This window comes from Cryptomeria japonica, chromosome 6, assembly GCF_030272615.1.
Source record: "Cryptomeria japonica chromosome 6, Sugi_1.0, whole genome shotgun sequence".
NCBI lineage: Eukaryota > Viridiplantae > Streptophyta > Pinopsida > Cupressales > Cupressaceae > Cryptomeria > Cryptomeria japonica.
The window spans coordinates 611,109,717-611,136,875 of record NC_081410.1 but is presented as its reverse complement, the minus strand read 5'-3'; the positions used below and the strand labels follow the sequence as shown (position 1 = coordinate 611,136,875).

At 35.5% G+C, this 27,159-nt stretch overlaps 1 protein-coding gene across 1 annotated transcript; it reads right to left on the bottom strand.

Annotated features, from left to right (window-relative positions):
• Positions 1–1,441: 1,441 nt before the first annotated feature.
• On the bottom strand, positions 1,442–25,948 carry LOC131037751 (geraniol 8-hydroxylase-like). Its single transcript, XM_057969947.2, has 5 exons — positions 25,061–25,948; positions 24,602–24,968; positions 16,516–16,629; positions 2,167–3,023; positions 1,442–2,074 (listed from the first exon to the last, which is right to left on the bottom strand). The coding sequence occupies exons 1-5, from the start codon at positions 25,946–25,948 to the stop codon at positions 1,442–1,444; spliced, it is 2,859 nt and encodes a 952-aa protein (XP_057825930.2).
• Between the last annotated feature and the right edge of the window lie 1,211 nt (positions 25,949–27,159).

Genomic DNA, 27,159 nt, shown 5'->3' with positions numbered 1-27,159 from the left:
GAAACTGTCTAGGACACTGACCCTAGAAAGGGTTGCGTACCCACCAAACAATTTACATTAAACCATAGATTAGAAACAAAACTACATACTATACGCCTTGAGCCCGTGCCAAAACGGGTATGTAGGCAGTCTAGGGACAGAGTTGTTCCTAGTACTCAGGCGTTTGGGGATGGGGTCTAGGATTTGGTAAGAAGATGGATTGCGAAGAATCCTAATTGAAAGATAAGTGTAATAAAATAAAAAGTAATTCAACGCATACTCGAAAGGAATCCCGTATGGATTCGCTTGACTTCCCGAGGCTTTAGGCCAAATTTCAAGGTGGAATTCAAGCTTGCAATATATTATTTTACTTGCTCCTAAGGACGGTGACCTCAGTGCACACCTATTAAAGGAGTGTAATTCTTAGTGAGTGACTCAGGACCCGAATGGTCCCGATGAGTCTAAGTCTTTGGCCAGAGCACCTCCTATCCCAAGTTGGATAGATGCCTACCCTGTTTGGGTAGATGCCTATCCCGTATTGGATAGATGAAACCTCATGTCCCGTATGGACAGATGCCTAACCTGTATGGTTAGATGCTCATCCCGGATGGATGAATGCCTAAGCCAAATGGATAGATGCCCAGAGTATGCAATTGAATCAAACACAAATGATTAAATTTATAAAAAAAAAAAAATGGTCAAAATTTTCTTGGGTTAAGTATAACGGGTTACTACGAACTAAATGGACATTAAAATATAATCTTATAGTAGATCATACCTACATTGTATCTTGTGAAGTGTACAAACATATGATTTATAATATATGATTAATATACAATCAAGACTCTTTATGTATCTTCAACAAGGATTCTCCTGTTAAGAACTCAACTCCTAGGCCATAAATGAACCCAAACATTACTAAGTTAAAGCACAATATAAAAATCCAACATGATGTAATGTCAATAAAACACTATCAATTAATTGCTTCAATTGAAATAATCTAAAGTTAACATGATTTAGATATCATAGATGCATAAATCAATAAGTTCACCAATCATAATGTTGAACAAAATACCATCATCATAATGACACATAACAAATATAGTGAATAGTGAAGCCAAAACACTATTATTAATTTAAAAATAGAAGTCATTATGTATACATCCCATAATACACAACCGAACACAATAATTTCAAAAAAAAAATTTAAATGCATGAATTATATTAATGATAATAAACACACCATCGATAAGTATAATGTTAGTACCAATAGAAATTCAAATAGGCATACAAGGCACATAAGCATGAGACATTAAACACTTTCATAATATTTATTTAATGATTCATAATATCAGTTAACATAAACTTACATCAAACTTGGTAAAAGAGCTAGTAAATGGTATTTACATAGCCAAAAACTCATCGTAAACCTCTTTGACCCTTATTGAACTAACATATTATTTTAGTATAGATGATTTGGTAATCTTGGTGTGGGGATTGCATGCAATTCTTTAGACTTCTTTAATACTATTCCAAATGTCTCACTCATGTCTATCTTATTATAATTCATCCCTATTGGAAGCATCCAATTGAAGGAATGGATTAAGGAAGCAATAGTAAAATGAACCATTTGATGAGCCAAAGGAAGTCCTAAGCATATTCTTCTTCCAGCTCCAAATGGTATCAGCTCAAAATTTTGTCCCTTATACTTTACCTTACTATTCTCACCATTAAAAAACCTCTCTGGCATAAATTTTAAAGGTTCTTTCCAAATTTTAGGATCTCTTCCAATTGCCCACAGATTCACAATCACCATGGCATGCTTAGGTATCATATACCCTGCCACCTCACATGAGTTGTCTGCTCTATGGGGCAATGCCAAAGGAAGTGCTGGGTGTAGTCGAAACACTTCTTTCACTATAGCATGGAGATAAGGTAGACGATCTATGTCAGATTCTTCCACTTTTCGATTGAGACCAATTACCTCTTCTAATTCCTTTTGCGCTTTTTTCATTACGTAAGGATTGGCAATTAGTTCCACCATAACCCATTCAATTGTTGTAGTAGTAGTATCACTACCAGCAGACAAGAGTTCCTACATGATCATAAGGAAATGACTCATCAATAATAATAAAAATATATTATTAAATAAAAAATGAGTCAAAATAGGCGTTGAACAAGACTCACCAAGAGTAAAGCCCTGATATTCACCAGAGTGAAATCATGGGCAGTCAGATCGAGCAGAATGTCGAGAAAGTCCTTTTCCTTGGGTAGACCGACCCCTTGCCTCCTCGCCTCCAACCGATCTTGTATGAATACATCTAAGTACTCATGTAGTCGCTTATGATGGACTGTCAGACGACGGCACACTCCCTGAGGGTCCACCAACTTCAGAAACGGATAAAAGTCGGCCAAGTTGGGTTTTCCGGTCAAGTTCACCATTTCACTAAAAGTGTTTCTCAATTCTGCAGACTCTAGATTTTTGGGATCGAACAAGTTCTTACTGAAAATGGCGTTGCTCATGAGATTGAGACCCTCGTAGTACACCAGCTCTGCAATATTCATACTCGTCCCTTTCTTCTCAAAGACCATTCGAATCGTCTCGGAGACTTGATCTCTTCTGAGATGTTGCAGCGCTTGGAGTCTGGTGGGAGTGAAAAGCTCTGTGGTGGCAATGCGTCTGAACTTCCGCCAGTAATCTCCATACTGAGCAAAAGGAATTGAAGATTCATGGTGAGAAAACACCTTTGCTGCTTCTATCATAATCCGTCCTGCAAAATTCTGGTCGTGGATTTTGAGGACCTCTTTTGCCATTTCAGAGGATGAAACCACCACAGCAGTTTTCATGCCGAGAGAGAGAGTCATGAGAGGACCGTATTGCTGAGAAAGAGCCCACAGAGATTCATTGGGTTTTTTCCCCAGCTGGAGAAGGTTTCCCACGATGGGCCAGCCAGGAGGTCCAGGAGGAAGATTTGCTCTGCTCTTCTTCTTTCTTTTCCCCATTAAATCTACTAAGAAATAAGCGAGCACACTGCTTACCAGCGCTGAAAGCCAAATCACCCATTGCCCTTCCATTGAATGGATTTTAGATCTGCTTGGGAATCAATTCCTCAGCAGATTAGTATATATAGATATCTATACAGCATTGGGACAAAAATATATTCCTAAATAGATTTCAGATCTCCCGGGACTCTGTCAAAGACGCTGACCATTTTTCCTTACAAATATTTTATGTATAAAAATCATTTTCCTAAAATGATTTCTTGATGGAATCTGACAAAAAACCGGGATCTATCAAAGGACGCCATTTTTCCTGATAAGATTTGTGTATATAAAAATGTATTCGGTAACTTAGTATCGTTGACCTAAATATACCAAGAACAGCGTTCACGGAATCGGACAAAACTGTCCTCCAAGAAAAGTGGAATCAATTTGTCATATTTGGTAACGGGCATTGTCATTTGTGTATGCATGTGAAATGTGATAAACAATACAACTCGATACAATGTAAAATACGGCACGGTCTAGGAGATATTACTGCTTTGGACTGTTATTCTTTGCCCTTTGTCAATAAAAAATTAAAATGGATATGTCGAATCGTTATGAAAGGTCAAGATCAAGTGGGGAGTTGTTGGGTCTATTTATTATATACATTTGTGTTGTATATGACGTTGGATATATATATATATATATAAAACAATGATTTTTAATCTGTGAATAATTGAGATTCAACAACTTTTTATTTTGAATCGATTAGACAACATTTGTATCCTTTAAATTGAGAATCTTCCTACTAACTGGTCTATAGTCTTTTAATAACTATCGAACAAATTTTTTGTATAGAGATTATTTCAAGGAGCAACGTATATGTTAGAAGAAGAAATGTCTGTCATAGGTTGTTTGTCAATGGCAATGTCTTTAGGCTCCATTAAAGATCAAAATCAATTTGGATGTGTTAAGAGTGAACAAACAAGCTTGGGCACATACCAACACATCAAATGTGTATGCAAATGATAATAGCTCATACAACAATGTCCTCTTGATCCTGAGTCTATATGTTATGGTATATTTACGTACCGTTCAATGTGTGTGTTTTGAAGAAACCTTCAAATCAATTTTATACCAGCTTACAAGAATTCAAACATGACTGAATTGGTTGACTACCAAGATCAATGACTCAACCTATTCTAGATGGGATCCATATCAAATGTATTGTCTTGCATGCCTCTACAGATTTGCATGTGATTGATCCCTCAAGCCAAATCACTTCTTTTTACAAGAGAAGGAAACAAGAAAAGTTGCTAAAAAAATTTGAAATGGTAGATAAATAAATGAAAGCACTAAAATTTGTAATGCTCAGGGTTGCATGCAGGGAGGTTCATTCCGTGAGAAATATAAATGATGACAAAATGAATTGGGTGAGAGAGAGAGAGAGAGAGAGAGAGAGAGAGAGAGAGAGAGAGAGAGAGAGAGAGAGAGAGAGAGAGAGAGAGAGAGAGAGAGAGAGAGAGAGAGAGAGATGGAGGAGAGAGATATGGAGAGAAGGAGAGGGAGAGATCAAGAGAGAGAAAGGAGAGGGATAGTTAGAGATGGAAGAGAGAATCATATAATGATGGAGAGACAAAGATCGAAAGAAGAGAGGGATAGATAGAGGTGTAAGAGATAAATATAAAAAGAGTGAGAGATATGAAGATAAAGACAAAGATAGGAAGTGATATATAGAGGGAAAGAGAGGGAGAAAGATGGAGAGATAATGAAATAGAGATAGAGTGAGAAATGGAAGAGTAAATGTGGACATGTATAGAGAGGAAAAGAGATATAGATTTAGAAGTCTAGAGAGAGAGAGAGAGAGAGAGAGAGAGAGTATGTGCGTGTGAGAGAGTGATACAGATATGGAGCTAGAGAGGGAGAGGGAGAGAGATATATATAGAAATAGATAGAGAGGGAGGGAAGGGTAGTAAAGGAAAGAATTAAAGATGATAGAGGAGAAATCGAGAAATACAAAAAGAGGGAGTGATAGAGATAGGGATAGAAAGAGGAGGAGATAGAGAGATGTGGGCAAAATGGAGGGGGGAAGATAGAGATGTAGGGAGTGATAAGGCGATCGAGATAGGTGACAGATAGAGAGAAAGATAGAAATAAAGATGTGGATGGAGAGAGGGTGGAGAGGAAATAATAGAGATAGAAATCGGGTTAAAATGAGAGAATTTCAAAATTTAATAGAATTAATAATTATGTTAATAATAAACTAAAAATTTGAATAATATAATAAAATAATTTAAAATAAAATCAAACATTGTACCTATTAAAAAATTAATGATGATATTATAATAAATTTGTATTATATTATAAATATTATTATTTATTATTATAATATTATTCTTATTATATTATCATTACGATATTATGATATTGTAACTAATATTACATTTTTATTTTATTATCTTCTAATATTATTTTTATTATAATATTATTTCATTATTATTATATTATTATATTTCTAATTTTTTATATATCTTTGAAATGTAATCTATATAAATTACAACAATATTATAATTATATCAATTTATTACAATAAGATAACAAGATAAATATTATAATAATTATTAATGAATTGATATTATATTACTATTATTTTATCTTATATTATATTAAATATAAATTGTATTAAAAAACAAACCAACAATAGAAGTGTTGAATATGACAACAACAATAATTTCAATGATTTTTTTGACTTTGTCCATCTATAGAAAATGACATAGATAATATATGCTTACCTTGCAAAACACACGAATATAAATTCATTTTTCTTACTGACTTTGATTTTTTAATTCACAAATTGCAAAAATAGTTTAAACACAACATAGTAATTTTTTTAAAAAAAATAGCTTCAAATGTGCCATTCATTGAAAATAATAATAAAAAAAGGACTGAAACCAATCTCTTTATGGCTGCAGTTTCAATCAATTCACACAGTTAAAGCGAGAATATGTCAAGGGAAAATGCGCGCTGCAATATCTCGGGATCAGATAATTTTTTTTTTGGCATAAAGTAATACCATGTATTGGTGGTGTGAAGGTATTTAAACAAACGAATGTTTCGATAATTGTGAGAGGTGGACAAAAAATGTGAAGTGAAAAAGAATCGATAAATGTGAAAAATAAATGAATAAAAATCGATGGCTACAGACATTTCAATCATCTTGCAGGCCTCTAAATAAATGTGAACTGTTGATTTCCCATATCAGGTAGTGCATCTCAAATAAAGAGACACCTTTGGCGTAAATATTAGAATTTATTATTATAATATTATTCTTATTAAAGAAATGGCAAAGTGTTTCGTGAGGAGTCAACTCAACTAGAAGTGGTAATTGGGAAAATGAGAGAGGCCATTGTGGAAGTGGTGCGATGTAGAATTCTAAGGAGGAAGGTTTTGAAATATACATATTGGGGACAAGACCATGGAGGAGAAATGGGATGGGCTTACAACGAACACAAATATTGTGAAGTCCAAAAGAGGAAATCACAGGGTGGTGTGTTGGAAGAAACCGACTTCGAGAAGACTCAAATTGAACTTTGATGGGGCTGCTAAAGGCAACTTGGGGGAGGTAGGTTTTGGGGCCATTATTAAAAATTGGCTTGGTAAATGTGTTGCGGTTGCTCATGGATTCATGGGATCTGCAACCGACAATGAGGCAGAGTTGATGGGATTAAAAAGGGGGTTGATTCTGTAGGGATAATGGTTTCTCCTTTGTCGATGTAGAAGGTGATTCATCTTTTGTGATTAATGCAATATCCAAGGGACAAGTTGTAAATTGGAGAGTCAAACAGTGGATCCCGAGGATATATGAGTTGCTCAATATGCTTACAGATTACGAGATCACTCATACCTATAGGGATAACAATAGGGCTGCCGACTGGTTGGCCAATGAAGGAGTACAGGGCCATATCAAGGATATAGAGTTGGATCTAGAGAATGTACCACAGGGTCTTAGCGAGATTCTCATAAAGTGATGCAAGAGCATCCTCGATTCATAGCAATCTTGCATCAACCAAAAATATTTTCCTTTCTATTTGCAGTTTCAACTTTTCTTTCTGTGTGTCCCGGTTTTGGCTCACTGGATCATGTGGAGTTGGATTCTACTTGAAGACTTGATCATCTTTCTTGCTTCCATACTGCATCGCATTTGGATCATTTTCCGGCAAGATATCGCTATCGGTTTCCTTGACAGTTTCCTATTACTGGTTGACAGTTCTTGTTATCGGTTGCCTGGACCTATTTTGGTGATCTATTGGAACCCCTTCTGAAGCTTGCAGAGCTTTAGGCGTTGATTCGATGTTCTTTGGCATGTGGCCGACCTTTTCCTGCGATCTACATTTCATCCTTTGGATTTTTCGAAAGAATTTCTTGGCAGAGGCCGACCTTGTTTATTTTACACGTTAGGTCCTTTTCTTCGGGTTTTGATCCCTTTTGGGGACTGGATCCTTTGGATCAGTATATATAATTGTAATTGTACATTAGGATGTAATAAATCATAGAATCAAGTAGCTAGATTGTGCGTAGAAGATAGATCTCAAGATTCAAGGTCCCGGTTGTGACCCATTCTGTATGTTCTACCAAGCCTTGGAGCCGATATGCTGTAACCCGATTGTTACTGGTTGGATGTAATCAAGTTTCATGAAATAAAAAAATCTGTTGGTGACTGCTTCATAAAGGAAGGGGAGACAAATTTATCAAGGAGTGGGATAGGTTAGGAGGTCGGTTTCACAGAATTTGTGCCCTCTGTTTTGTCGCTTTCTGGGCTGGCGATGTAGATAGAGGGTAGGTTTTTGAGCGAGGCTTTTTGACCGATTTGTAATGAAATTGATTGGAGTCGGGGGACGATCCCAATGATAGCTAAATTGTGGTTGAGAGCATTCAAATCCTACATCTCAATTCAGGTTGTGTGATTTTGGATGCCGAGCCTCACTCAGGGATAGGGTAGGGCCTGTATTTAGAGGAAGCAAGCAGATTCCCATTCAGAAGATGGAAGTAGCATCCCTGAGAGGTAATTAAAAGGGCGTTTGAAACTATAGGCCGCTCCTATAATGAAGAGACCTGTGAGGAGCAATGTCCAAGGCTTTTCAAAATACAGGATGGGTAGACGATGCAGGTGATGGTGAGGATATTGGAAGCTAGCCCCTGGGGGGGGATCACACACATGATAGGATCATTTTCAAGAATTTATTTGTCCCAATAGTGCAAGTATGGAGATCGCATGAGGCGGGTTTCAAAGTTGGAGATGGGTTTTCAGCAGAACCATATTGGCTAATGGTAGCCAACCAAGTCTATGAGATCAACTTGGGAAGTTTAGATCCTCCACTGTCTTGGTTCTTTGATAAGGAGATGGTGGACCAGGGAGACTCGACATAGAGACCATTGGAGATTTTGGAGGATGGGGGTATACCGATCCAGATTATGTAATCCAGCCAGGTTTATCTGTTATGTAAATCTTTTTAAGCTAATAGAGGGCTCTACCCTCCATAATGGTAGAACTTATCAAAATAAAAAATAAAAAATAAAAAATATATTATTTTTATTATATTATCATTATGATATTGTAACTAATATTACATTAATTATTTTTATTATCTTCTATTATAATTTTTATTATAATATTATTTCATTATTATTATATTATTATATTTCTAATTTTTTATATATCCTTAAAATGTAATTTATATAAACTACAACAATATTATAATTAGTATGATTGTTATTATTATATGATTTTTTTTTAATTTAATGCTTGGTAAATTTTTTAACGTGACCAGTGACATTGGCATGACATGCCCTCTGACTCCACCTGAAACACTTTTGACTTGGAGCTATGAACCGGTGAGGCCACAAAAGGGGGACCTCATCCCCACACTTCACTTGTTCAAACCCATGAGCACAATGGCCCAACGAAGACACAAGGCCTGCAAGCACAATGGCCTGGCAGGGTTTTTAACCTTGGTGACCGCTTTACCAACAAAGTGTTTAAACTGTGACACTACATGTCTGAAGACTATTATTATATAAATTTATTACAATAAGATAAAAAGATTAAATATTATAATAATTATTAATGATTTGATATTATATTACTATTATTTTATCTTATATCAAATATAAATTGTATTAAAAAACAAATCAGCAACAAAACTGCTGAAAAAGACATTAGCAATAATTTCGATGATTTTTTTGACTTTGTCCTTCTATAGAAAACAACATTGACAATATATGCTTACCTTGCAAAACATACAAATACAAATTCATTTTTCTTATAGTGCTGGCTTTGATTTTTTAATTCACAAATTCCAAAAATAGTTTATACACAACATAGTAATTTTTTAAAAAAAATTTAGTTTAATTGTGCTATTCTTTGAAAAAAAAGGGACCGAAACCAATCTCTTTATGGCAGAAATTTCAATCAATTCACAAGGTTAAAATGACAACACGTCAAGGGAAAACGCGTGTATAAAAAAATTAAAAATTTGGCATAAAGTAATACGATGTACTGGTGGCCGGTGAAGGTATTTAAACAAATAGATGTTTAGATAATTGTGAGAGGTGGACAAAAACCATGAAAAAATACAAAGTGAGAAAAACAATCAAAAAATGTGAAAAATCAATGAAAAGAATCGATGGCTACAAACGTTTCAATCGTCTTGCAGGCCTCTAAATAAATGTGAACAGTTGATTTCCCATATCAATTAGTGCATCTCAAATAAAGAGACGCCTTCGGCGTAATTATTTTTCTCAATAGGTATTGATAAGAAATTGATAAATTAATGACAATATTTAGTATTTTTTGAAGAGGGGAAAAATGAGCAAGGTGGATTAGTGGTGGTTAGCATACAAATCAAACACTAAAAGCATAAGAACATGAAGCATACATAAAACCACATAAAAATTTGAAAATAATGCTTTTTACCTTGCTATCTTTACCTCTCCCTCAGATTGAGCTTGATGAAGTGAAGGCGCCCTTTGATGATGCTCCACTTGATGTGCTCCTTTGATTGCTTGTGATGTGAAATGCTCTCCTTTGCTTAACAAGACTAATGGATTATTGGATTGGATTTGAGTGATGGATAAGAGGATTTGGATTAGAAGATTAGAGAGAGAAGAGGAGAAAAGGGCATCATAACAATGCATGAGAAGTGGATTTTGTGAGGATAATTGGCTCCAATTTATAGATTGGAGAAGGCCAATGGAGGGCCAAGATTGATTTTATTATGAAGGGTTGAGATTGATTTTGGATAGAAGGCATGGATCAAGGGTGCCTTGGAAAAATAAATAGGAATATAAAATTCCTTTGGAAAAAGGGGAGAGAAATTTGAATTTCAAACTTGAGGAATTAAAAATTCCAAAATAAGGATGCATTGAGGGATTCAAAGAAATTTGAATTTATTTGAGAGATTCAAAGTTTGATGTGACATGAGTGGGAATTAAAAAATTGGAGAATGATGATAATCATGATTATGAGAGATTCAAGGAGGATTAATTAGGCTGAGTGGGATTAGGAAAAGTGATTTGTAGGAATCACATGACTAGGTCAATTAATTAGAATTAATTAACTGAGTGGGTTTTAGAGGAAATAATTATTGAGAGGACTTTAGAAGAATATGAGAAATTAATTTATTTGATAAATTAACTATTGGACTATAGTGACAGGATTAATCAAATTAGATTTAATTGATTCTGAGAGGAATAAGGATAACACAATTAAGTTAATTAATTATGTTGATAGGCTTAAATTAATCAAATGTTAATTTTAGGTGTCTACATTTTGCCCCTCTTTGATATAGCATCGTGAAATGACGTGATATCAAAGAAGAATAAAACATAGTGGAAGAAAAGGATAAGGACTAGTAGCACGATGCCCCAGTCATAAGATGAGGAAGAATGAGGAGGGGGAAGGATGACGAGGAAGCAGTGGTATGCCCCCTCGAGAGGACATGCGGGTTCGAAGAACACAGGTGTGCTCTCGAAAAGGAATTAGAAGAATAAGTGATGAAAGGATGAAGATAATGAAAGAGGGAAGTAGGATGAGTTGGAGTGTTGTGAATGAAATGAGACAAAGAAATGATAGATGGATTGGATTTCTTGTTGAGCAAGTATAGAGAGCAAACCTAGATTTGATATTGCCATGGATAGTCTACACCACTGATTATAAGAACTAGGATGATATGAAGATCCGAGGCATGGACTGATGCTCAGTCAAACAGGAATTCCTTGCACACAATCATGCAAGTGTTGATAAACACTAATGCAGGGTTGTCGGTTCATACAAGGAAGACCTTCGAACACACCATGCCATGAAAACTATGCCCCATTATACACCATCCAAGACATACCAAGATATAGGATGATCAAGGCAGTCCTGAACAAGTATAGTCCTGGGACACAAGATGAAAACAAAGCGAAAAGCTCAAGCATGCAAACAACATGCACATGACCAACTGATTTCTCTTGCCAAGAGTAGGATATGGATTTGGATAAACTGCCGGACTAGGGAAGGATATATCCCGATGGGCAGGTGATGGATTGATTGATGAATGACAAAAGACAAGTTGGATGTGCAAGATCTATAGATGAGAGGATTGTTGCTTGGATTTGATTAACGTAGTATGGATGAGTGCTTGGATTTGGCACAAGTTAGTGCGAGCTCAGGTAGATGGGGAAAGCTCAGTTTGATGGATTGGATAGGATTGGAAGGAGGATAAATGATTAGATAGGATGAAAAGGGGGATGGATGAATGAATATGATTGGATTGAGGATGGGATTAATGATTGAATTGGAAGAGATGATTGGATAATGTAGGATTGGATTATAAATTGGATTGGATGGGGTGGATCGGTGGATAGGATTTGATTGAATGGAACCAATGACAAGGGAGAACCAAGGATTGGTAAGTGGATAGATGGATGAGGGATTTGTTTGGATAGGAGGGGGTTATTATTAGTATAGATGGATTAAGTGGATGGATATGGATAGGAAATAGAGGAATAAAGGATGGAGAAATTTGAATTTCAAACTTGAGGAATTAAAAATTTCAAAATAAGGATGCATTGAGGGATTCAAAGAAATTTGAATTTCTTCGAGAGATTAAAAGTTTAATGTGACATGAGTGGGAATTAAAAAATTGGAGAATAATGATAATCATGATTATGAGAGATTCAAGGAGGATTAATTAGGTCAAGTGGGATTAAGAAAAGTGATTTGTAGGAATCACATGACTAGGTTAATTAATTAGAATTAATTAACTGAGTGGGTTTTAGAAGAAATAATTATTGAGAGGACTTTAGAAGAATAGGAGAAATTAATTTACTTGATAAATTAATTATTGGACTATAGTGACAAGATTAATCAAATTAGATTTAATTGATTCTGAGAGGAATAAGGATAACACAATAAAGTTAATTAATTATGTTGATAGGCTTAAATTAATCAAATGTTAATTTTAGGTGTCTACATTTTTTAATAGGTATTGATAACTTGATGGTAGTATTTAGTATTTTTTTAATTAATATTGATATACAAATTGATAAATGATGGTAATATTTAATAACTGTTTAATAGATATTGATGAATTAATGATATTATTTAATATTTTTTAAATACACAGTGATATAGAAATTGATCAATTGATAATAGTATTTAGTATTTTGGTTCATAGTTGTTGATATAGAAATTTATATAATTATAATTATAATAATAAAATTAATCTTAAATTTAATTATTAATTATTAGTTTAAGATTATATTATTTTTTTTGGTAATCATGATTGTGCGAGTTGTTTATCTCAACTTTTGTGAGATTTCTAGCATCGCTTCACGTTATATTTGTTATGATGTCTTCCTTCATTTGGTTTGCGATATATATGAGTTTGTTATATCTTTGATCTTAACATTCTTTCCTCTTGGTGCTTCTATCCTTCCAGGGGTTGTCATTCTCATACGTTCTAAGATGAGGATTTTGGGTGGGAGTGTAAGCTGCTTTATTCAAATGATTTTCTTGAAGCTTGGAAGGTGGTGGTTGAGTTTTGAATCTTGGAATCTGCAGGTGTTGTGGTATATGCAGTGGTTTCTTGTTTTTCTTTCATTTGCTTGGTTCTTTTGGTTCGGCCTCTTGTTGATTCCATCAGGATTTCAGCATCCTGCTCTCCTTCTTATTTGGGTTATTCTCTATCTGATATCGGTTTTCATTATGGCATGCTCTCTTACAGTGGTTTCATTTCCTTTTTTGAGTTTTATGCTAATAAATAGATTGGAGAATTGTTCTGTGTAGCCAAGGGTGGTTCGAGGATCTTCATTTTTTGTTGTTCTGATGTTGTAATTGGCAGTTGTTCTTCTATGCCATTATTGCGGTGTTCTTCACAGTGTGCTGAAATGATGATTATGCACCTGATATCTTTTTGTATGCCTTTTATCGCAACTTCTTTTGTATCTAATGGAAATGCTATGTAATATGGGGAGGGGTATTTTGGATTATGCCCATGAGGCCTCTTTGTAATGGGTAGGTAGGCCTTAAGTTTTTTGGAGCAATACTGGAGGGTTTTCTTACTGGCTCACTCCCTCCATTGCTTGTTGAACCAGACACCATGTAAAAGATTAAAATATTAATATAATTTAGTGGTAAATCCACTTTTATCAAAATAATTTTTTTTTTTTTTTAATTAATAATCATAAAATTATATAATATAAACAATAAAGTGAAAATAGATATTTTTAATGATTGAATGAAAATAATCTAAATTTATGATTAAATATTATAAAATTATATTATATTTATTAAAATGATTAGATTTTTTTAATAAAAAATAGAACAATTTCAAAAACATGATACAAAATTATAATTATAAAAGATACGGTTTATTTTTTAATAGAAATATTTAAATTTTTACTTTATTTAATTCAAACGGTGTGAATCAAATCCCTATAAAATAGTTAATCAATTTTTTATTTTTTATTTGGTAAAAGTGGAAAATCCACTAAACTTATATATTATTAATAAAATGTTTACATCGGGTTCAAAAAAGGCATACTGGCAGGAAAGAACCCGCAAGAAAACCTCCGTTTGTAGCCTTCAAAAAAATAAAACTAGGCACTACCCTTACATCATTTGTTGCTGTCCAGACAGATCCCCCAACCCCCTACCTTTAAATTTTTTACAAGGGTCCCATAGGACAATTACAAAAAACCAGACTGCCACCAAATGAAGGGCTGAACAAAAATGCCATGAAGGACCACCAGGGAGATACTACAGATGTATAAGTTCCTGCCAAAGCCATAGATAGCCATCTGAGCCTAATAGAAGCCAAAGAACCTCCCAATCTGCAACAACAAAAACCATTCCACCAACTCCAAAAAGCAGTCAGATATCCAAAAACCAAGAGCTAGTGCTCTCCTCCGGAGGTTCATGAGCTGAGACCGAAGGAGGAATAACCCTTAGAGGAAAAGCCAAACAAGTAGGAGCAGAGAATAAAAAGCCTAGAGTGATCAACAAATGCAATGTCTCAAAGACAACCCAAGCTTTATCCACACACTGATGAGGAGCCAGATACAACAGAAAGTCCATGGAGGCTCGAGTGTCTTCCATGGAATCACATATCAATCCCATTCATAATTCATGCAATAATTGGCCAGACCAACCATTAACCATAAGCTCGTGACGAGGAAGAGAGCCATCGTAGTAAAAAGACCCCATATCAAAATGACAATCAGCCAATGCAGGAGAAACCGAGGCCCAATTACATACCGTCGAAAAAATAAACGTAGAAACCAAGAGGCGGACCAAATCCTCATCAAGTAAAACATCATAACAAATAGTAACAAAGCGAGAGAAAAGCTCAACATAAGAAACCTGAGGGCAAACTTCGAGCCATTGACACCCCATAAGCCTATAGAATCCAAAATCCACCGCAGGAGTAAACAAATTAAAGACCTTACCAAGCTTGACAAAATTGTCCTCATTTTCTTCTTCCACTATTCAGGCTTCTAAAACCACTCTGTATGCCCCAATAGATAGAGAAGAAGACATTTGTAGGAGGAAGAGCTCCAAAAAAGCCACATAAACATAAACATAAAAAGCTGCTTGACAAGATAATATAAATGAGAAAACCGCCCTTAACTTCCCATAATGGCAATGCAAAATATCCATTGCAACCTTACTTGATTTGAACATTTCACATGGATTAACAACCCGTCAACTGACATCCATAAATGAATATCAAGCAAGAGAGGACACCACCCTCAACAATGATTATCACATAAAACCAATTCTGTCGAGGCCGAGAACACACACAAGGCGGCCAAAAATATAGTACAAATACTTTAACAAGTAATAAAAGCCTAGGAACATACTGCACATTAAAAAGTTACAAGCATGCCACAACCTATGAAGGACTGAAAACAAAAAACTGCTCAAAACACAACCACCCTATAAATGACTGATACACAAAGTAAAAATGTGCTTTCTATATAAAATAGAGGGCCTATACAAGGCATCCTATTGCCTTACACATAGCCTTGAGGAATATCCCTTACCTCAATAGTATTTCAATTTATCTTTATAATAACATGCATATTCGACAAAAACTGCAAATTACCTGCTAACCATACCTCATGGGATACACACCGCATCATCTAGCCCATAAGAAAATTTTAAGAACATACCATATGTAAATAATAGCATAATATATCCTATCATCCTCCTATCTACACATGTGGTGCAAATAAAATTTGATTAGAGTAAAGGATAACACGAGTACCTCAAGAGATAATAGAAACAGATAAATTGAAATGAATTACCATAAACCCATAGGTTAGATCAAATACCCAAGAACCCATACCTCAACAAAATATAAATTGATCTTTAGAATGATTTGCAAACTGTAGTTTACCTGCTAACCACACCTCATGAGATATAAACATCAACATCTAGCCCAAATGTAGAATTGTAAGAATACACCATATGTAAACAGAAACATAATAGAGCCTATCATCCTCCTATCTACACATGTGGTACAAATACAATCTGATCAGAGTAGAGGATAATATGAATACCTCAAGAGATAATGGAAAGAAGTAGCCCAAAACAATCACCTTAAAACCTTAGGATTAGATCAAATACCTAAGAAAAATGTCTTGAGGAATATCACTTACCTCCACAATCTTAAGTTGAGCACCGGTGTCAATTGCCATGTTAGCCAGAAAATCTGCCAGCCTATTCAACTCTCTAAAACAATGAGATAATGAGAATGTATCAAAGAAGGATAATTTCTCCAAAATATGATCTAAAATGTACTTCAAGTGCCAACAATTACTCTTACAACTCATAACACTCTGAATGATGACCATCGAATCCCCCTGAATCAATAGATTTTTAATCCCTAAAGAAATAGCCAAATCAATCCCAAGTGACAAAGCTTGGCATTCAGCAAAATTGTTTGACTAGGAACCAAGGGCATGACATTGCGCAACTATTAAAACAGTAAAAAATAGCCATACCAGCCCCAGCCAATCCCGGGTTACCCCTAGAAGCACCATCAAAATCAAGCTTGAAATGGCCCAAAGGAGGAGGATCCCATCTAGCAGCACGTCTCTTATTACTAGTAACCAGACCTGTTTCAACAGACCCATGAGAAGGGATGGCAGAGAGAGATTTCCATGTCCTTGTAATCCTGCCATCCCAATGAGAGAAGGATGTCAAATTTTCCAAATTCTTATGAATGTATGACAAATCCACCTTTGAGATAGAAGCCTCTATCTTGACTAAAATGTCAGAGAGCGAAGCTGATAACTTTCTTAAAATCCTATTGTTTCTTTCTAACCATATGTTCCAAATGATATTCGAAGGAGAGATAGCTTATTTCCTTGGAGCAAGGGGGTTTTGTTCTAGGGAGGGAAACTGCGGAAGGAGCTATTGTAGCGCATCAGTTGTTGCATTCTATCTCCTCCCAGAGGTCTTTGACTATGATTCTTAAGCTTGATATGATGAAGGCTTGTGATAGAGTAGAATGACATGCTTTGTGTAAAGTGTTGTTGAGTTTGGGTTTTTCGTACGCTTGGGTAAAATGGATTCGCTCTTGTATGTCTTCTGCTAGATTTTCAGTAATCCTCAATGGTTCTCCCTGTGGTTTCTTCTCCTCTTCCAGAGGTTTGAGGCAAGGAGATCCCCTTTCTCCTTTTTTGTTTATTCTGCTTGTTGAATCCTTTAGTTGGGCTATCAGGGCTGCTAGATCACAGGGCTCTTGGTGATGTATTAGGGTTTTGAATTTTCCTCAAGCTATCTCTCATTGCCTCTTTGCTAATGATACCCTGTTGTTTGGGCATTATTCTCTGTCAGAGGCTAAGATTATCTCAAGTGTTATTCAAGAATATGCCTTGTTTTCAGGTTAAAAAGTCAATATTGATAAGTCTAAAATCTTCTTTCTTAATACATCACTGTTGGTGCGGCAGAGGTTGCATTCCTTCTGGGGTTTTCAGATTGGTAACTTGCCCTGTTCCTATCTTGGGATTCCCTTTTTTGTTAAGCAAGATAGGCTTGGATTTTGGGATAAGGTAACTTCGGCCATTTCAAAAAGAATTCATTCTTGGAATCACAAATGGTTGACTTCAGCTGGAAAACTGACACTTATTAAATCTGTTATGAGTTCTATTCCAATTTATTTAATGTCGGTTTTAGAGTCTCCCAAGTCTGTTGTTGTAAATTTGCAAGATACTCTTTGATGTTTTCTTTGCTATAATAATAAAGATGGCAAGAAGAGGTTGCCTTTGGTTGCTTGGGAGAAAAATTGCTTGCCATAGGTTTCAAGGGGGATCGGGGTTCATAATTTGGAGACCCAAAATTTAGCCTTAGGGGCCAAATTGGTTTGGAGATTGTATGAGAAGCCTACCTCTTTTTGGGATTAGATTATGTTTGCCAAATATCTAAATAATGGTCCCAAAGAGAGTATTTTCAAATTCTCTAATTTACCTTCTGGTTCGGTCATTTGGAATTTCTTATGCAAATGTAGATCAGTTATTATCCCCTGCCTCTCATGGGTTGTTCATAATGGAAGGAAAGCTATACCCTGGGATGAATCATGGAACAAACATTGTTCTTTGATTAGTATTAGGGATTGGTCTCCCTTGATTGGTCTCATCACCTCTCTTTGGGGTGTGTTTGTGGCAGATTATTTTGATATTGTTCAGGATGGTCCTTTGAAGTTAGTTAAATGGAAGTCGATTGACTTCCTTGATGTGGATTTGCATTTGAAAGAAGAGTTTGTTAAGATTTTGAGTGAAACATTTATTACTTTCTCGCACTCTGAAGATGAATTTATTTGGACTGGGAATGCTTCTGGTAAATATTCTATTAAGGGAGGATATATTTCCCTTTTATCTACAACTTTTGGCTCTTATTGGCCCTATAAGTTGTTCTGGCATTCAACTTGTTTACCCAAGGCTGGTTTTTTTGCTTGGTTGGCTGTCTAGGATAGAGTTCTTATAGGCATGCCGTTGGATAGATTAGGCATTACTGTGGCTTTTCCTTGTGTTCTTTGTAATAAGAACCTGGAGTCCTCCTCACATCTGTTTCTCCATTGTGATTTTGCTTATGATTGTTGGAATTGGCTGCTTAGTAAATTGGGCTTATCTGATGTTATAGGCAAGGACCTTGCCTCTCATTTTCATTCCCACCCTCTCATGTTTTCTTCTTCTTTTTGTGCATGTCTTTGGGTTATCTCTCAATCTATTATCATTTGGAATATTTGGCTGGAACAGAATAAAATGATTTTTAAGAAGGTTACTTCCTTAGTATCAGAGGTTTTGCATAAAATAGAAGCCTCGATTTCGGAGGTTGCTTTGTCTTATATCTATAAGAACTTGGGAAGTCAATCTTCTTTCTTGCATTGGGATAGTAGGATTACCAGGGTTTGGGGAGCCCTCTCGACTTTACCTTCTCATGGCTCAATCTCCAAGAGTTATAATTCTCTTGCGAAGCGGGCACTGACCAAATGGAAACCTTCGCCTTGGGGTCACTTTAAACTTAATTTTGATGGTGCCTCCCAGGGAAACCCTGGGAAGGCAGGGGTGGGGATGGCTATCTTTGATCATAATGCGCATCTCATTCTTGCTAAATGCCATGATCTTGGTTATATCACTAACAATTTTGCTGAGTTTCAAGCTTTGTCTTTAGGGTTGGATATGACAATTTCTCTAAAGATCAAGAACACAGTAATTGAAGGTGATTCAATGGTTATTATTCAAAGTGTTATGAAGAAGAAATCTAATTGTTGGAAGTTGCAGTATTTGCTGGATCAAATTTTATAGAAATTAGATGCTTTTGATTCTTTCCTAATATGTCATTGCTATAGGGAAATTAACAGAGTGACTGATTTCCTGGCAAATCTTGCCATTGAAAGTAAAGCTCATTTCTGGTTGGTTAATTCATCTGAAATTCCTTCGATAGTTTGGGAAGGTGTTCAAAGTTCTTTTCTTTTTGGCTGATTGGTTGCCCACCCTCCTTGATTGGTCAGGTTCATCTTCTTTTTCACTTTATGGATGACTTTGTATGTGCCTTATATCTGATGTAGAAACCATACTTCTGTATCTGTCATATATAATGCCATTTATAGGGTGAGGACATGGTTGATCATGATATATTCAAGGGTGGTGGCTTGTGAGTTTGAATGTCTTTTATTTTCGGTCCTTCATAGGTTTGTGGTATGTGTGTTACTTTCTAATGTGCGGTACGATCTTGGGTTATTATTATTTGTTGAGGATTGGTACTGCATCAATGTTCGCACTGTGTGAGTTTTCGGCCATGACAGATTTGGTATTATGCGGTGATCATTTGTTTTGGTGGTGGTGTCCTCTCCTTCTTGATTTTCATTTATGTTTGTCAGTTTTCAGGGTTGTTAACCCCTGTGAAATGTTCAAATCATGGAAGTTTGCAATGGATATTTTGCATATCTGTTCTTATTATTATGGTAAGTTGATGGTGGGTTTTTCATTAATACTTTCATGTGTTATCTTGTTTTATTATGAGAAAAGCAACATTTTGGGTTTTATGGTTATGTGGTTTTTTCTGGAGTTTCTTCTTTCTGCAAATGTCATCTTCCATGGCCTCTATTATATACAGAGTGGTGCTCGAAGTTGGGGTATCGGAGGATGAGAACGTGGATAATGGTGACAAGCTTGGTAAGGTCTTTAATTTGTTTTCTCTGCGGTGGCTTTTGAATTCCGCAAACTTCTGAGGTGCCGTTGGCTGGAAATTTGGCCTCATATTTCTTATGCTAAGCTTTTGTCTTGGTTTGTTACAATCTGTTATGATATTTTACTTGACGATGATTTGGTCTGCCTCTTGGTTTCCACGTTCATTTTTTCGACAGTATGTAATTGGGATATGGTTTCTTCTGCATTGGCTGATTATCTTTTTGATGTGGGGTCTTTTTATTATGGTGGGTTTCTTCCTCGCATGGAGCTCATGGTTAATGGTTGGTTTGGTCAATTATTGTATGAATTAAGAATGGGGTTGATTTGTGACACCATGGAAGATACACGGGCTTCTATGGATTTTTTGTTGTATCTGGTTCCTAATCAGTATGTGGATAAAGCTTGGGTGGTTTTTGAGGCCTTGCACTCGTTGCTTTCTTTGGGCTTTTTGTTCACCGCTCTTGCTTGTTTGGCACTTCCATTGAGGGTTATTCCTCCTCCCAATTCAGCCCATGATCCTCTAGAGGAGAGCACTAGTTCTTGGTTTTTGCATATCTGATTGTTTTTATCTTGGAGTTGGTGGTATGGTTTTTGGATGCAGATTCAAAGGTTTTTTTGGCTGCTGTTATGCTGGAGTTTTTTGGCAGTATCATATCTTCCAAGGAGGCTCTCTTTAGTTTCAATTGGTAGAAGTTCCTACATTACTATTGTTTCTTGTCTCCTTGGTGGTCCTTCATGATATATTGATGGAATTTTGTTATTCAGCCCTTTATTTGGCAGCAGACTGGTTTTTTTGTAAAAGTCCTATGGGACCCTTGTATAATTTCATATGTAGGGGTTTGGGGGATCATATTGGATATGTAACAAATGATGTAAGGGTAGTGTTTAGTTTTTTTTTGAAGGCTACAACCAAAGGTTTTCTTGCGGGTTCTTTCCTGTCGGTATGCCTCTTTTGAACCCGATGTAAACATATTTATGAATAATAAATAAGTTTAGTGGCTTGTCCATTTTTATCAAAAAAAATAAATAAAAAAAATCAGATCATATATATATATATATAAAATAGGAATATGTTAATAATATCATATATTGAAATACATTATAAATTTTAATTGGGAGTTATTCATTGATATAAATGTTTCTTTTCAAAAAAAAAAGGAAAGAAAGGGCGCGTTGTTTCCATTTTAAAAGAATCCTTTTATACTGGAAAGCCTTTTTATGTGGGAAGTTGGGGGGGGAGAGGGGGTGGGGGGGTCGTGGGCCCACTTCCCACTCCCCACTCATTTTCTAATTACCTCGCCATGCGGTTTAATAAAGTAACTGACTATTTTGGTGTTTGAATATTTGCTTTGACATTTATATTTATAACTATGAAATTCATTTTTCCTGCATTTGTAATACTAATTTTCAAATCGTTTTGCCATTATAAATTCGATTTTCATATTGATATAATTTTAATAATGTAATTTGATTTACATTAACTGATTAGAAGGTTAAAGTAAACAATATAAGTTATGGTTATAAGTGGTACCATAAATTTTTACAAAGACTAATAATAATAATAATAAATTTAATTAGTAATACATAATCTAAGTGGGTTATTTTTACATGTTAATTATGGTATTTATTTTTATGTACTATTAAATTTTCAATCTTAATTGGAATTAACATTAGTAAATTAGTTTTACATGTTTACAAGCTAATCATATGGTAATTATTTTAATGCATTAGTAAATTATCAAAGTTAATTGGAATTAATTGATTATAATTTTAACATTTAAAAAAGAAAAAAAAAACTTTGATTTGTATAGGTAGTTGAACTTGAATATAAATTGTATTGATTATTATAATATTCGATTTGCTAACACGAAGTGTAATTCTTGATGGAGGCAATTTTTTTGTTAGTTGCTAGACAATGTACACCTTTTATACATTTAATCGCTTCATACAATTACAAATTAGAGCCATTATTACCTCACTAGTTGTGTTATTACAATTTACGAGAACTAGATGATAACTCTCTCTTTTGAATATTAACCACCTAGTAGTATTAAGTTGTTACGTTTAAGTAAATCTCTTTCCTTTATATGTAGAATTAAACTCATGAGTTATTTTCTTTTAATTATTTAATTCTTGCAAAATAGTCTCAACTTTAAATTATTCTAGAGTGATGTTTATTTTAATCTTCCAAAGTATAATAGTTGGACCTCTTAAAAAAAAAAATCTAAACAAGAGGAGTTGGAAACAAAAAAACTTAGCAACATTCGGTATATATGGTGTCTCTAGGTCACGCTTATGGGTAATGCCGTCGTGTTGAACTACTGCACCTAACGCCTAATAAAGCTACATTAATGACATCTTTGGCATCATCCCTATAAATCGTCGAGGAGTAATAAGGGACACTTGGAAGTTAAAATCCAAGGGGCGGGTAATCCCCCTTGGATCGATAATCTAATAAGATAATCTTTAAATGATTTACATCTGCTAGTTAAACCATAGTAAACCCCTTTATGGTTGATTGAGTGAAATACTTTTATAAACTTGGCTTAATCTCAAAGAGTTGTTGACGATTGACAATTGAGTCAGGTGACGCTTATGATAGGTATTAGGACCTAGTGGCTTTAGGCCACAAGCATTAAGCCACCTTGAGCCTTTGCTTAAATGCTACCATCATGGGTAGCAACCACAGAGAAACTGTCTGGGACATTGACCCTAGAAAGGGTTGCGTACCCACCAAACAATTTACATTAAACCATAGATTAGAAACAAAACTACATACTATACGCCTTGAACCCGTGCCAAAACGGGTATGTAGGCAGTCTAGGGACAGAGTTGTTCCTAGTACTCAGGCGTTTGGGGATGGGGTCTAGGATTTGGTAAGAAGATGGATTGCGAAGAATCCTAATTGAAAGATAAGTGTAATAAAATAAAAAGTAATTCAACGCATACTCGAAAGGAATCCCGTATGGATTCGCTTGACTTCCCGAGGCTTTAGGCCAAATTTCAAGGTGGAATTCAAGCTTGCAATATATTATTTTACTTGCTCCTAAGGACGGTGACCTCGGGGCACACCTATTAAAGGAGTGTAATTCTTAGTGAGTGACTTAGGATCCGAATGGTCCCGATGAGTCTAAGTCTTTGGCCAGAGCACCTCCTATCCCAAGTTGGATAGATGCCTACCCTGTTTGGGTAGATGCCTATCCCGTATTGGATAGATGAAACCTCATGTCCCGTATGGACAGATGCCTAACCTGTATGGTTAGATGCTCATCCCGGATGGATGAATGCCTAATCCAAATGGATAGATGCCCAGAGTATGCAATTGAATCAAACACAAATGATTAAATTTATTAAAAAAAAAAAATGGTCAAAATTTTCTTGGGTTAAGTATAACGGGTTACTACGAACTAAATGGACATTAAAATATAATCTTATAGTAGATCATACCTACATTGTATCTTGTGAAGTGTACAAACATATGATTTATAATATATGATTAATATACAATCAAGACTCTTTATGTATCTTCAACAAGGATTCTCCTGTTAAGAACTCAACTCCTAGGCCATAAATGAACCCAAACATTACTAAGTTAAAGCACAATATAAAAATCCAACATGATGTAATGCCAATAAAACACTATCAATTAATTGCTTCAATTGAAATAATCTAAAGTTAACATGATTTAGATATCATAGATGCATAAATCAATAAGTTCACCAATCATAATGTTGAACAAAATACCATCATCATAATGACACATAACAAATATAGTGAATAGTGAAGCCAAAACACTATTATAGTTTAAAAATAGAAGTCATTATGTATACATCCCATAATACACAACCGAACACAATAATTTCAAAAAAAAAATTTAAATGCATGAATTATATTAATGATAATAAACACACCATCGATAAGTATAATGTTAGTACCAATAGAAATTCAAATAGGCATACAAGGCACATAAGCATGAGACATTAAACACTTTCATAATATTTATTTAATGATTCATAATATCAGTTAACATAAACTTACATCAAACTTGGTAAAAGAGCTAGTAAATGGTATTTACATAGCCAAAAACTCATCGTAAACCTCTTTGACCCTTATTGAACTAACATATTATTTTAGTATAGATGATTTGGTAATCTTGGTGTGGGGATTGCATGCAATTCTTTAGACTTCTTTAATACTATTCCAAATGTCTCACTCATGTCTATCTTATTATAATTCATCCCTATTGGAAGCATCCAATTGAAGGAATGGATTAAGGAAGCAATAGTAAAATGAACCATTTGATGAGCCAAAGGAAGTCCTAAGCATATTCTTCTTCCAGCTCCAAATGGTATCAGCTCAAAATTTTGTCCCTTATACTTTACCTTACTATTCTCACCATTAAAAAACCTCTCTGGCATAAATTTTAAAGGTTCTTTCCAAATTTTAGGATCTCTTCCAATTGCCCACAGATTCACAATCACCATGGCATGCTTAGGTATCATATACCCTGCCACCTCACATGAGTTGTCTGCTCTATGGGGCAATGCCAAAGGAAGTGCTGGGTGTAGTCGAAACACTTCTTTCACTATAGCATGGAGATAAGGTAGACGATCTATGTCAGATTCTTCCACTTTTCGATTGAGACCAATTACCTCTTCTAATTCCTTTTGCGCTTTTTTCATTACGTAAGGATTGGCAATTAGTTCCACCATAACCCATTCAATTGTTGTAGTAGTAGTATCACTACCAGCAGACAAGAGTTCCTACATGATCATAAGGAAATGACTCATCAATAATAATAAAAATATATTATTAAATAAAAAATGAGTCAAAATAGGCGTTGAACAAGACTCACCAAGAGTAAAGCCCTGATATTCACCAGAGTGAAATCATGGGCAGTCAGATCGAGCAGAATGTCGAGAAAGTCCTTTTCCTTGGGTAGACCGACCCCTTGCCTCCTCGCCTCCAACCGATCTTGTATGAATACATCTAAGTACTCATGTAGTCGCTTATGATGGACTGTCAGACGACGGCACACTCCCTGAGGGTCCACCAACTTCAGAAACGGATAAAAGTCGGCCAAGTTGGGTTTTCCGGTCAAGTTCACCATTTCACTAAAAGTGTTTCTCAATTCTGCAGACTCTAGATTTTTGGGATCGAACAAGTTCTTACTGAAAATGGCGTTGCTCATGAGATTGAGACCCTCGTAGTACACCAGCTCTGCAATATTCATACTCGTCCCCTTCTTCTCAAAGACCATTCGAATCGTCTCGGAGACTTGATCTCTTCTGAGATGTTGCAGCGCTTGGAGTCTGGTGGGAGTGAAAAGCTCTGTGGTGGCAATGCGTCTGAACTTCCGCCAGTAATCTCCATACTGAGCAAAAGCAATTGAAGATTCATGGTGAGAAAACACCTTTGCTGCTTCTATCATAATCCGTCCTGCAAAATTCTGGTCGTGGATTTTGAGGACCTCTTTTGCCATTTCAGAGGATGAAACCACCACAGCAGTTTTCATGCCGAGAGAGAGAGTCATGAGAGGACCGTATTGCTGAGAAAGAGCCCACAGAGATTCATTGGGTTTTTTCCCCAGCTGGAGAAGGTTTCCCACGATGGGCCAGCCAGGAGGTCCAGGAGGAAGATTTGCTCTGCTCTTCTTCTTTCTTTCCCCCATTAAATCTACTAAGAAATAAGCGAGCACACTGCTTACCAGCGCTGAAAGCCAAATCACCCATTGCCCTTCCATTGAATGGATTTTAGATCTGCTTGGGAATCAATTCCTCAGCAGATTAGTATATATAGATATCTATACAGCATTGGGACAAAAATATATTCCTAAATAGATTTCAGATCTCCCGGGACTCTGTCAAAGACGCTGACCATTTTCCCTTACAAATATTTTATGTATAAAAATCATTTTCCTAAAATGATTTCTTGATGGAATCTGACAAAAAATCGGGATCTATCAAAGGACGCCATTTTTCCTGATAAGATTTGTGTATATAAAAATGTATTCGGTAACTTAGTATCGTTGACCTAAATATACCAAGAACAGCGTTCACGGAATCGGACAAAACTGTCCTCCAAGAAAAGTGGAATCAATTTGTCATATTTGGTAACGGGCATTGTCATTTGTGTATGCATGTGAAATGTGATAAACAATACAACTCGATACAATGTAAAATACGGCACGGTCTAGGAGATATTACTGCTTTGGACTGTTATTCTTTGCCCTTTGTCAATAAAAAATTAAAATGGATATGTCGAATCGTTATGAAAGGTCAAGATCAAGTGGGGAGTTGTTGGGTCTATTTATTATATACATTTGTGTTGTATATGACGTTGGATATATATATATATATAAAACAATGATTTTTAATCTGTGAATAATTGAGATTCAACAACTTTTTATTTTGAATCGATTAGACAACATTTGTATCCTTTAAATTGAGAATCTTCCTACTAACTGGTCTCTAGTCTTTTAATAACTATCGAACAAAGTTTTTGTATAGAGATTATTTCAAGGAGCAACGTATATGTTAGAAGAAGAAATGTCTGTCATAGGTTGTTTGTCAATGGCAATGTCTTTAGGCTCCATTAAAGATCAAAATCAATTTGGATGTGTTAAGAGTGAACAAACAAGCTTGGGCACATACCAACACATCAAATGTGTATGCAAATGATAATAGCTCATACAACAATGTCCTCTTGATCCTGAGTCTATATGTTATGGTATATTTACGTACCGTTCAATGTGTGTGTTTTGAAGAAACCTTCAAATCAATTTTATACCAGCTTACAAGAATTCAAACATGACTGAATTGGTTGACTACCAAGATCAATGACTCAACCTATTCTAGATGGGATCCATATCAAATGTATTGTCTTGCATGCCTCTACAGATTTGCATGTGATTGATCCCTCAAGCCAAATCACTTCTTTTTACAAGAGAAGGAA